The sequence below is a fragment of the Anguilla rostrata genome, chromosome 16 (genome assembly GCF_018555375.3).
Source record: "Anguilla rostrata isolate EN2019 chromosome 16, ASM1855537v3, whole genome shotgun sequence".
NCBI lineage: Eukaryota > Metazoa > Chordata > Actinopteri > Anguilliformes > Anguillidae > Anguilla > Anguilla rostrata.
Genome location: NC_057948.1, coordinates 29,713,242 through 29,726,313, shown reverse-complemented (window position 1 = coordinate 29,726,313; position 13,072 = coordinate 29,713,242). Strand labels below are relative to the sequence as shown.

Sequence of the window (13,072 nt, the reverse complement as noted above, 5' to 3'; positions counted from 1 at the left end):
TTTGGCCCTGATCAGCGTGAGTCTCCCCCCCCCCCGGCCACGCTGCAGCCTGCCAGCTGTCCCTCACCCCCGGTGCCCCCTGGTCCTCCTCGGTCCCCCGGAGTCCTGATTGATCGCATGGTGTGTCTCTCCTGGCTGTGCGGGGGGGGGGATCAATACCACTTTTAATTAAGATGATTAAATGTGACCTCACTATCAGCCCTGGAGCACACCACACACACACACAGACACACAAACACACATGCACACACACACACACACACACACAACACAGATACACCCACACAAATACATACACACACACACACACACACAAACACACATGCACACACACACACACAAACACATACACACCCACACAAATACATACACACACATGCACACACACACAAACAAACACACACACACATAGACACAAAAGTACGTACTACTAACACAACCCACACACACACACACACACAACACACACACACACAACACAACACACACACAACATGCCACACACACACACACACACACACATAGACACAGAATACTATCACAGACACACCCACACACACAACACACACACAACACACAGCACACACACACACACAACACAGATACACCCACACAAATACATACACACACACACACACACACAACACAACACACAAGCACATGATACACCACAACACAACCACACACACACACACACACAAACACATACACACCCACACAAATACATACACACACATGCACACACACACAAACAAACACACACACACATAGACACAAATGAAAGTACGTACTCACATGAACACAACCCCACACACACACAAAATGAAAGTAATGGATCTAGGGATTTGGGGGGGGGAGGGGGGTGGGGGGAATGGATCTCCAGGTGTCCTTTAACTCTGTACCTTTCTCTGGTTGCCATCCGAAGCAGCAGTGGTACGCATTCAAAAAATCCCCCCGCGATTGTCTCAGGGACGTGTATGAAAAAGCTTTTGATTCCTGCTGACAGTACCAATTTGATTTACGGCCGGATAGAAGCGGCCCTGGTGGGGCTCCCAGGAGGGGGGGGGGAGGGGGGGGGGAGCGGGTGACGAGCAAGGCTGCGCGGAGGCTGCGTTCAGTCGGAGGGATGATGATTTCAAACGGGGATAACTTCCTGTCCTCTCTGCTCCCGCGCGCGCTGACACCGCGAGTGATGCTCGCGGTCGCGGTCGCGGTCTGAGGATGACCGATCCACGGTGCGCACGGCCCGCCCACGCTAGCCCCGCCCACGCTAGCCCCGATGGAAATGTTGACGGCGCCGACAGGTTCGGGGGGGGTGGGGGGGGGGGGACAAGTGCAAAATCAGTCCTCTGACTCACTCTCTCCGCTGCCCATTGTCTCCGGGCGGTAAGATCTCTTTTCTTTGTGGGCAAACAGCAAACAGGAGCGGATTGTGTCCCAGTGACACAGTAAACACCGACCGTTACATTACATTACATTCATAAAGCAGACGCTTTTATCCAAAGCGACGTACAAAAGTGCATTTCGTGGTCATGGACAGCTAAGGACCCCCGCAGTCTGTGCAGATCCACTGAAGTCCAGTCAGGAGCCCATGTGATATTTCTGCTTCACAGTCTCAAATTTGTCTGCCGGTTTTGTTGACGTTTCTCGCTTCCCTGGGAAAGCCTTAAAAAATGTGTAAAGTCTTTAATTAAAGGATACGAAGTGCTTCACATATGAAAATAAGTGTCTCTGTATCCCTCCCTCCAACTTATCTTTTCTCATATGGTACGATAAAAAAAAAATTCTCACTTCTTATCTTACTTCTCTCCACCATCAGGCAGATACTCAGGAATCATCCATCACAGGAGAGAGATTAATTCACTCTCCCGCTGTGAGAAGTGTTCTTCCACACACACACACACACACACGCGCGCACACACACACACACACACACACACACACACACCACGCCACCAACCGACACCACAAAACCACACACACCACCCGCGCTCAGCGCTTACGCACAGCGCCCCATCTCTCACGCAGGCGTGCACTGACTTGCACTCTGACCGATGGACTCATGAGTTAATTGCCGTTTTGCTTTTTGCTCTTTCACGAAAGAGCTGCTTTCAGACAACACCTCTCGCCGAGCGAATGCGTGTTTATACAAATCGATATCGGATTGTTTGGGCAGTCCGATAGCTCATTAAAGCCCGTCTCTGTGAACGCTTCTCTGACAGTAATTGCTGGCGTTTAAGAAGGCGCCGCTGAAGCGGCGGGTACTGACTGTGTCCTCCTCCCCCCTCCCCCTCCCCCTCCCCCCCCACAGGGTGTATGACTACCAGCGCGTCCCGGCCTCCCTGACCTCCATCCCGCACGGGCCCGCCCTGGCCAAGCGCCCCCGCACCTCCTCCTCCGGCCTGCGGCGCAGCAGAGACAGGCTGCTGTCCAAGAGCAGCGCCCGGCCCGGCTCCTCCAGCTCCAGCAGGGCCAAATGTGAGAGACGGCCGCTGGTCATTCACAGACACGCTGGACCTGGTGATTCCGACCTCATTCCACTTCACAGAAACCACTGGGCCGAATTCACTGATCTCACGACACATGGGCATGGATTCACTGATCGCTTACAGAAACACTGGGCCTGCATTCACTGATCGCTCACAGACACACTGGGCATGGATTCACTGATCGCTTACAGAAACACTGGGCCTGAATTCACTGATCACTCACAGACACACTGGGCATGGATTCACTGATCTCTCACAGAACCACTGGGCCTGAATTCACTGATCACTCACAGACACACTGGGCATGGATTCACTGATCGCTTACAGAAACACTGGGCCTGCATTCACTGATCGCTCACAGACACACTGGGCATGGATTCACTGATCACTCACAGACACACTGGGCATGGATTCACTGATCACTCACAGACACACTGGGCCTGGATGCACTGATCGCTCACAGACACACTGGGCCTGGATTCACTGATCTCTCACAGAACCACTGGGCCTGCATTCACTGATCACTTACTGAAACACTAGGCAGGGATTTGCTGATCTTTCACAAAAACACTGGGCATAAATTCCCTTATCACTCACAGAAACACTGGGCACAGATTCACTGATCACTCATAGAAACAACAAGGCACGGATTCACTGATCGCTCACAGAAACAACAAAGCAAAGATTGACTGATCACTTACTGAAGAGCTGGGCAGGGGTGCACTGATTACTCGCAGAAACAATGGGCCCAAAAGCACTCGGAGAGGCTGTGTTTTCAATGCCAAAGCTCTCACGGCGATGAAATTCACTACTCACAGCTTTGGCAGGAGATGTTTTTTGTTGGCCGGGCGCTTTGTATTGTTTCGGTGTCAGGCCGCTCAAGTCGTCGTGACAGCATCTTGTGTGGGCAAACAGATGCTGATGAGGAGCTATCTGAAGTGCAAAGTAAATGAACAATGCCTTTGCCAACATTACGCGTCTTTCAAACTGAAGCTCTGTACCGCAGCTGGCATGGCATGATAGAAGATTAGTTTAGAAATTTCAAACGCCAATCCAGATTGTGCGTGCTTTTGCATGTCCGTGCAAAAAAACACACACACACACACACACACGTGTATGTGTATATGTGTGTTTCTATGTATGTGTGTACAGGGAATGTGTGGGCACAGAGGTGAGTGTGGTGTTTCTGAGTGTATGCGTGAATATGTGGATGTGTGTGCGTGGGTACTGTTGTATCTGTGTTCGCGTGTGTGTCTGAATATGTATGTGTGTATAAGTACCTGTATGTGCATGTGCGTGTGTATGAGTGCCTGTATGTGTATGTGAGCGTGTATGAGTGCCTGTATGTGTATGTGAGCGTGTATGAGAGCATGTATGTGTATGTGAGCATGTATGTGTATGTGAGCATGTATGAGAGCATGTATGTGTATGTGAGCGTGTATATTAGCGTGTATGGGTGCATGTATGTGTATGTTAGCGTGTAAGTGTGCATGTATGTGTATGTTAGCATGTAAGTGTGCATGTATGTGTATGTATAGTGTCATGTTGGTGTCATGTTGTGATGTGCGTGTAGTGTGCATGTATGTATGTAGCGTGTATGGTGCATGATGTGTTGTGCGTGTATGTGCATGTTGGTATGTTAGCGTGTAAGTGTGCATGTATGTGTATGTTAGCGTGTATGGTGCATGTATGTGTATGTGAGCGTGTATGTGTGCATGTATGTGTATGTGAGCGTGTAAGTGTGCATGTATGTGTATGTTAGCATGTATGTGTGCATGTATGTGTATGTGAGCGTGTATGAGTGCATGTATGTGTATGTGAACGTGCTTGTGAGCCTTTGTATGGGTGCATGTATGTGTATGTAAGCATGTAAGAGTGCATGTATGTGTATGTGAGCATGTATGGGTGCATGTATGTGTATGTTAGCGTGTATGGGTGCATGTATGTGTATGTGAGCGTGTATGGGTGCATGTATGTGTATGTTAGCGTGTATGGGTGCATGTATGTGTATGTTAGCGTGTATGGGTGCATGTATGTGTATGTGAGCGCGTATGAGAGCGTGTATGTGTATGTGAGCGTGTAAGTGTGCGTGCGTACATCGCCGCCCTCCCTCAGTAATGGCTTGTCTTTATGGGGGCGGCAGTGCTGAGAGCTCCAGGGCACAGCGAGAGGCACCAGATGGTCCCTCCATTAAAAGCCTCTCTGCTGCAGGCCCTTTTTCCTTTAATCGCGCCGAGCCTATCAGGGCGTGCAATTATACCAAATTAATAGTGCATAACAAATAAGAATTGTTTATACTGGTTTATTACGAGCCTTAATAGTTTTTACTGCCTTCGCTTCAGAGTCAAATTAGTTTGCCTTTGTATCTCGGAGGTCAAAAAGCTTCTTGCATGGGGGCGACAGTGACTCAGTGCGCGTTTCAGGGGAGCGGGTTTATTCGGGTCTGCCGCCTGTTCTCCAAAATCACAGCACAGAGCGAGGGCAGGGGATGCTGAGACATTAAAGCGGCGACAGGCCGGCTGAGAATGGGCTTTTTTAGCGATCACCAAGGGAACAAAGGTGGAGAGATAGCAGAGGACGAACCTACAGCTCAATAATGTCACCCTCTCACTCTCTTTTCTCTTTTCCTCACCCCCCCTGCCCTTGTCCTCTTTTACCACCTCTCTGCTCTCTCCCTTCATTTCTTTCTCCGGGTCTGTTCTTTCTTTTATTGCTCTTTCTCTCTCTCCCTCTTCTCTTCACTCTCTCTCTCTCTCTCTCTCTCTCTCTCTCTCTCTCTCTCTCTGCAGTGAAGATGGAAGAGCTGCAGACAATAAAGAGGGAGCTGACTCTGATTAAGGTGCAGATCGATGGGCTGCTGGAGAGCCTGGACAGGATGGACAGACAGAGGAGGGATCGCACTGGTGAGCGTGTGAGAGGGCGCCCCCCTGTGTTCGGAATGCGCAAGTTCGCTGTCCTCCCTGGCACAGGGATGTGCGTTCAGTGCGGCACTGAGCTTAGAGGAAACAAAAGCCCCAGGAGGTTAGCCACAAAATGGTATGACCTCTGATGTCTGCAGGCTCTTGTTCAGCTGCACTGACTTGTGTGTGTGCGTGCGTGTGCGTGTGCGTGCCTGTGTGTTTGTGCATCTATGTGTGTATGGGTGTGTGTGCGTGTGCGTGTGTGTGTTTGTTTGAGAGTGTGTGTGTGTGCACGCGTGTGTGCGCGCGTTTTGTTTTGTGCCTTTGTGCGTGCTGAATGTAAAGGGCACCGTTGTTGTGGACACAGTCGCTGTAATCTCCGATGCTTACCCTCGGGTGACGGACAACAGTGATGCATTTGCACAATGAGTCCTTTTCATCTCTCTAGGGTCACCGTTCTCTTTAATGACACCCACCCCCCCTTAATGTTCTCACCATCGATTCTGCCTCGTGTCATTGACAGCCAATCAATGCCTCTGAATCTGGAGCTGGGGGTGTCTGGCCCGAGCGCAAACTCATGAAGAACCCCCACCTGAGCTTCTCCAGGCTCTGAACTATTTTGCAGTTTTTTTGGATATTATTCAGGCTGTTAGTTACCTCCGTATGATAAACGTCGAAGCGTGGGTCTCGGGGGACTAATGGTTTGCTTAGTGAACGTCTGGATGATAGATGAATTGTGAGTTTTTTTAAACCTCTCCGTTTGATATTTGTTATATTTTTAGTGGAATTAGATTAGACGGGCCATTATTCATTCTCCCTCCCGCTACCTGCGGCGGCTAACTCCCGTGAACTTCAGGAGGGGAACAGAGAGGAGGTATCGACAGGTTTTGTTGTGTGGAGGGCTCTGTGGCTCGTCCTGTATAAGGCCATTGGCAAACAGTTAGAAATTACCCAGCATTATATAACAGGGGTGCATATCCCTGAGGAACGGGACAGCAAGATGGCACAAACGTGTGGTGAGACTGTCATGTTTAATATTAACGGGTGTTGAGGAGAGAGACCCCCCCCCGTTTGGTTTAACATTAAAGGGTGTTGAGGAGAGAGAGAGAGACCCTTCCCCCCATTTGGTTTAACATTAATGGGTGTTGAGGAGAGAGACCCCCCCCGCTTGGTTTAACATTAATGGGTGTTGAGGAGAGAGACTCACCCCCCCCCGTTTGGTTTAACATTAATGGGTGTTGAGGAGAGAGAGAGACCCCCCCCATTTGGTTTAACATTAATGGGAGTTGAGGAGAGAGACCCCCCCGTTTGGTTTAACATTAAAGGGTGTTGAGGAGAGAGACTCCTCCCCCCCCTTTTGGTTTAACATAAATAGGTGTTGAGGAGAGAGAGAGACCCCTCCCGCTCCACCCATCCACTGACCATATTGATTGTGTGTGTCTCAGGGTCCCCCCCGACTCGGGAGGGCAGTTTGACGGGGTCGCCCTACCACGGCCTGGCCAGCAGTCCCGACGGCTCCCCCAGCAGCCACAGCCCCCACCGCCGCGTCCGACGGGACCGAGATGGCGGGGAGAGCCCGGAGCTCGGGGAGGCGAGCGACGATGACCGCCACACGGTGAACATGCCGACGCTTTAGCTCCCCCTGCTGGACAAAACCGTGCGGTACTGGACGTCAGGACCACAAGCACGGATCATCCTTTCGCGCGCAGTTCTACCCAGATTTACAGCCTAACCCCCAACACACTCTCTCACACACACACACACACTCTCTCTCTGTCTTTCCCCAGTAACTCAAGCTCTCTAAATAGTCACACAAGCATTCATTTACCGAACTTTAAGATGTAATGAGCACAATGGACTGGGGGGGGGAAAGGCGTTTTTTCACTTGAACCGTAATGAAAAACAGAATTATCCCACAGATGTTTTCGTGAGGCTGAGCCATTTTAGTGAGTGATTTCCCCCCTCTCCTCACACTGCAGACAGACTGGGCTAATGGCACTGAGGATTTAAATGGTTTGAGGATTGGTGCTGATGTGTGGGGAAAGAGAGATAAGCGTAATAAAGAGAACAGCAGTGTAGTAAATTGCCCTGACAACTGATAAATCACGTTCAAGAGTTTGGAAATGCAAAACTATTCACATCTCGCGCAGACAAGAATTGTGTCATGCAAAGATGCACTAGCACTTAGAATGTCTCCTCAGATTTACTGTTGTGCACATATATAAACACTGGTACGCACACAAACGCACAAATGCATGCACACACAGTCTAATATACAAACATCAACTTGTGCACATGGAAACACTCTCACACACACACACATACACATACACACTCACACACACACACACACACACACGAACAGAAATTTTCTTTGCAGTACTTCCGAGAGATAGTGTGGTGTAGGTACCAGCATTTGGAACCTCTTGTTCTAAAAATACACGAAAGCAAGAGGCTGAAAGAGGAAGAGGGGATGAAAGAGAAAGATTATTCTGCATTTTTTCCTCCTGTCAAATTAGGAGGACTTGTATACAGAGTGTTATTATCCTCTGAAAAAAGGAGTATAATTATCTGTAATTACTCTCAAGTGTGTCCCTACCTGCATGACACATTAAGCACTTTCTATCACTTCCCATATCTGCGCTTAGTAGCGAGGCATAAATTAACTGGCTGCGCTGCAAGACCCACCTGACTGTGGGACTCCAGTCACGCCCTGGCTAATTTGGGGCACCTTTGTTTCCCTGACACAACTTGCACCGAGGATGGGAAGAGAACACACATGCCTAAAGACTTACGGCACTGAAATGATTTATCTTTTTGCCTCTCTTTCTTTTTCTTTCTCTCTTCCCATATGCAAACGTGTTCGTGTGTGTGTGTGTTTGCGTGCATTTGTTTGTGTGTGTGTGTGTGTGTGTGTGTGAGCATGCGTGCGTGTGCGTATGTGTGCCTGTGTGCCAAAACCAACAAACGATCCATCTTAATACACATTTTAATGGTGCCTAAACACACATTAACCTGGAAATATTCCCCAATACACTGCTTCATCTTACCTCCTTCCTGTTTTACTGGATCTCTCTCTCTGTCTGTCTCTCTATTTCTCTATCTCTCTGTTTGTGTCTCTCTCCCTGTCTCACTCTTTCTTTCTCTTTCTCTCTATCTCCCCCCTCTCTCTCCCAGTCTCTGTCTCTCTATGTCTCTCTCCCCTTCTTTCTTTGTGTCTCCCCCTCTCTCCCTGTCTCTCTATCTCTCTCCCTGTCTCTCTCTCTCTTTCTGTCTCCCCCTGTATCTCTCTCTCTCCATACCTTTCTCTCTCTGCACTAAATGTAAATTCACACGTCAGATTTCTGATTTTTCCTAAAATGATGGAGGAGAGCTGCCGCCCCCCCCCCCGTCCGCCCCCCCCGGGACGGGACCACATGTCGGTTCATTAGAGCGATGTGTGAGTGCGGCGGCTTCTGTCCCTCATTCCCGGCCGCTTGTTTTTCCCTCCCGAAAGCCGCGGCTGTGAAATTGACTGTCGTTCTTGATTTTCCAATCAGCAAACAGGCAGTAAACAAGGAGCTGGCGCTCGCTTTGAACTGTCGCAAACACAGAAACTGGCCCCGCCGCTCTCTCCACTCACTGTGGGCTTTGAGGGACAGTGCGGCCATCGTGCCTATGGAAGCCAAAAGAGCTCTCTTCTTCATTTTTGGTGTCATTAAATTCCATTTTGGCCTTTGGTAGAGTAGGCTACTGTGTATGCTTGTGATTTTAAACACAGTGTTTTGTTGTCGATTGATTGCATCCGTTCTCTCTCGCAGATGAATCATCACAGCTCGGACCTGGAGGATGACATGTGAGAATCTGCAGCTCAGGTATGTACAAAACACAATCAATGCACCAACCTTTCTTGTCCTCTCTTTAGTCACAAATGCATAGTAATTGCTCTTTTTGTTGTGACTGGACCGTTCTTGGTCATCTACCTGCCAGACACAGACCTCTCATTAAAATGGTGTGTCTTTTTTCAGACTAAGCAGGAGCCCGGTGACAGAGCTGAAGTGGGGAGCACTATACATGGAGGGGGGAGGGAGGGGGGTGACCATCGCCAGTCCAGCAGTTGCCATGGAAACACCTGTCTCCAGCCTCACCCACTTTCGTTGTCACAGGACTCTAGTTATCTGTTGTACATTTGTAAAAAAACAAAAACAAAACAAAAACAAAAAATGTCTACTGGTCCCCCCTGGCCTCCCGCACTCATCCTCCACCTTGTTCATATTTTCTCCCAAAATGCATTGGGCCACCACATATCCATCACTACCTGTTTGAATACATCTCCACGGTTGGCACTCCTACACCTCCCCCTCTTTAGAAGAGTTGTGGCTGCACTCCTGAAAAAAAAAATCTGCCATCTGTGAGGAATGTGCGGGCATGGTAATTACAGCTTATTTGGAGAAATGAGGTTCATATCTCCTACAGATGTTCTCTCCTGAGATTAGCACTGAACACACACACACACACATATACACGCATGCACACACACGCATGCACACACACACATACATATACACACACGCACCAACACACCACACACACACAAATACACACACACACACAAACGCACGCACACACGCACACACACACACACACACAAACACACAAACACACACACAAACACACGCACACACACGCACACACGCGCACGCACACACACACATACATATACACGCACGCACACACACGCATGCACACACACACATACATATACACGCACGCACACACACGCATGCACACACACACACACACACAAACACACATACACACACACACACAAACGCACGCACACACACACACGCACACACACACATACACGCGTATGCACACACGCGCGCACACACAAACACACCACACACGCGCACGCACACACACACACACATATAGACAAGCATGCACACACACACACAAACACACGCACACACACAAACACACACACACACGCGCACGCACATACACACACGCACGCCGATTTTATCTGTTTAAAAGCAATTATAAAGCAGAATAGGAAAGTGAAATTATTTGAAAGATTATAATCCCTCTTTGCAAAGGTCACCACATATGCAGAATACAGAATAAATCAATACGATAATCTTCTCGGTTCAAGTTGATTTGTGCCCTGAAGAATGTACATATATATACATTATGTTTTTTTTTTTTGCGAACTGAAAGGCTCAGGCTTTGAACTTTGTGACAAGGCATTAAAACGACTGCCTGCAAATGTGCATAATTTAACTGCAACGCTGCCCTGAGCCTCCCAGAGGTCTCAGTGCTACTTTTATTTTATCTGTACCAGAAGCCCCGTTTAATGCTGTCAGCTGAATCCCTGTCAGCATGACAACAGCTGTCAACACGCTGTTATCAGCCAATTATTAATCACACATCTCCGCCGACACAGGACTGCGGGGCTCGAGGTAAAAATGGCTGCCTGGCATCCAACAAAACCCTTTTTGCTGATACGGCCTCGAAACTTTAAATAGGACTTCCGTCAGATTTTAATTTGTTTTTTCGTGAACAGGAGTCTTCTAGCACAGTAGTTCCCAAACTCGCTATGCTGGTTTTTTTTTTCCAGCTAATCTTTTACCTGGAAAAATTAAGGTTGCTGAAAACATGTGTTTAAGGTCTACTATAATTTTCTCTTAAACATAATTTGAACGCAGTTCAAGTATGGCTTGTTGTTGTTTGCATTGTCTTTGAACATTTCATTTTCCACTAATTGTTGTTTTAGTGACCAGATTTCCACAGAAAATGAAAATATTACTTGATCCAGCTGAATAAATGCCCTAGGCTGTGAACAAGGCACATTTTTTTCCCATTCATAGTGGGCATAGCTTTTTCTGACATAGTATGGCTTTAGCCATTAAGGACAATTAGCGGCTTGGCATAATCACGGCTGTATTAACAGTTTGAAATGAAAACTAGTATAACACAATGGGTCCCAAAGACCAAATTTGGGAACCAGTGCTCTTGCTTTAATGTGCTGACATGCTTTGATCCTCTGTGCTTGTGACAGGATGAACTGATCCCAGAGTTGGCCACTGGCATAAACACTATATGCATTCGTTTAGGGACACAACCCACCCCTGCGCCACACAATTCCAAGTTTCTTTTTTTTTTTTGCCACATGCCACATTGACATTCTTGTTTTGGTGCCACCAAAACCCTGGGGCCAGGTCTGACTGATCGTAAATTCACAGTTAGGGGGAAGAAGTGTTGGATGGGAATGCTGCAGTGATGCTTGCTGTTCGTGTGCCACGTCACATGGTGCATGTGTCGAGAGTGGAAAGACCTTGAATACAGCCGTTCTCTCCAAAGCTCTATCCTTTTAATGCCGTTGGAGAAGCGCTTTTAGTGAGTTCAATCGGGAGTGTATAATCTGCGATTTGGCCCATTGTCCAAGTCTGCAATGGCTCAGTGCCAAAACGGTTTTCCCTTCACTGGAGCTCTGAGCATTCAAACACTCTTTTAAACCGACATTAACACCACCATTAAACCTTTTAAACAGACCCACTTTAACTAAGTGCACTTGTTCCCAGAGTTAGCAAAGTTTGCTCTCAAGCCAGTATAGTCGAGAATACATTTGACTAGAGCTGGCACTTTCAATTAAAACAAGGAGACAATTGTAAGCTGCAAAATAAATCAACAAATAAATAAATAAATAAAACCATATAATTTGTGGTCCCACTTGGTGATGTCTGGCAACATCCCAGGTGAGTTTTGAACCTTTATGAGAAAATCCTGTTGCGCGTTGAGAGTTCTCTGAGGCCGGTAGCTGAACTGTGGAGACGTGGGGCCGTAAAGAAAAGGGGTGTGTTCCAGTACGCCATTCTCCTCACCGCTGAGCTCAAAAGCCTTACCTGGGGGAGGTTTCGGAGGAGAAGCTGAGCCTTTACCACGTCTTTAGAAACATACATCGCTTCACACGCATTGTGAATACATGAACAAAGGTTATCAACATAAACGAACACGAACCGTGTCCATTCCGCAAAAAAATGGTTACTGCTTTGTCATTAGAGAGGTGTTTTGTAAATTATTATCAGTGTGTAATTAAAATATCAAAGCATGGCTCTGCTAGCAAAACTGCTGTTGTTGAAATAAAGGGAATGGGACCGTCTCCTTCCGGCCTGTAAGGAAGATCATCACGTCCATGTCTGTCCTTGTGTAATGTGTAATAGATGATATAAGCCCATCTCTCCTTCCATGTATAAGGTGCTGTGGACTGAGTGATCTGACTGGGTTGATGTGTAATATTGTGTAATATTGTAAACTTTCTTGTATTTGGTCAGCTCAGTCTGATTTTAATCCTGTATTTGTTTTTTTTTTGTTTCATTATTTGAAAACTATTTTGTTATCCTCTACTTCCAGTGCTGTTTTGGTAGGTTTTTTTTATTTGTATAATTATTAACTTCTTTGTTTGCATTCATAAAAAGCTGAGTGGAAACGCATAAACAGTAACAGTAGTAAAGGTATTTTCATATTGATTATAACGGATCCTGGGTGTTTTATTTGATCATAATATCATCTGGGAAGAAACATATTTTTTGCTTTAAAAAAAATCAACGTATGTTTACTTGGCCTTACCAATATCTAAGCGAATTACCTTGTGGTACCTAACAAAGAGTGCTGAAAAGCCACACCAGCTTGCTGATAAAG

General features: G+C 47.4%; 1 protein-coding gene across 1 annotated transcript in view; it reads left to right on the top strand.

The window, feature by feature from the left end:
• Nucleotides 1-12,906, top strand: part of LOC135242364 (RNA-binding Raly-like protein) — a 69,169-nt gene extending 56,263 nt beyond the window's left edge. The window contains exons 4-8 of the mRNA XM_064313403.1: nucleotides 2,312-2,478; nucleotides 5,279-5,392; nucleotides 6,835-7,004; nucleotides 9,190-9,243; nucleotides 9,397-12,906. Coding sequence (XP_064169473.1) covers nucleotides 2,312-2,478; nucleotides 5,279-5,392; nucleotides 6,835-7,004; nucleotides 9,190-9,228 — 490 coding nt within the window. The 3' untranslated portion in view covers nucleotides 9,229-9,243; nucleotides 9,397-12,906. The remainder of the gene's footprint in view (nucleotides 1-2,311; nucleotides 2,479-5,278; nucleotides 5,393-6,834; nucleotides 7,005-9,189; nucleotides 9,244-9,396) is intronic.
• Nucleotides 12,907-13,072: the final 166 nt, after the last annotated feature.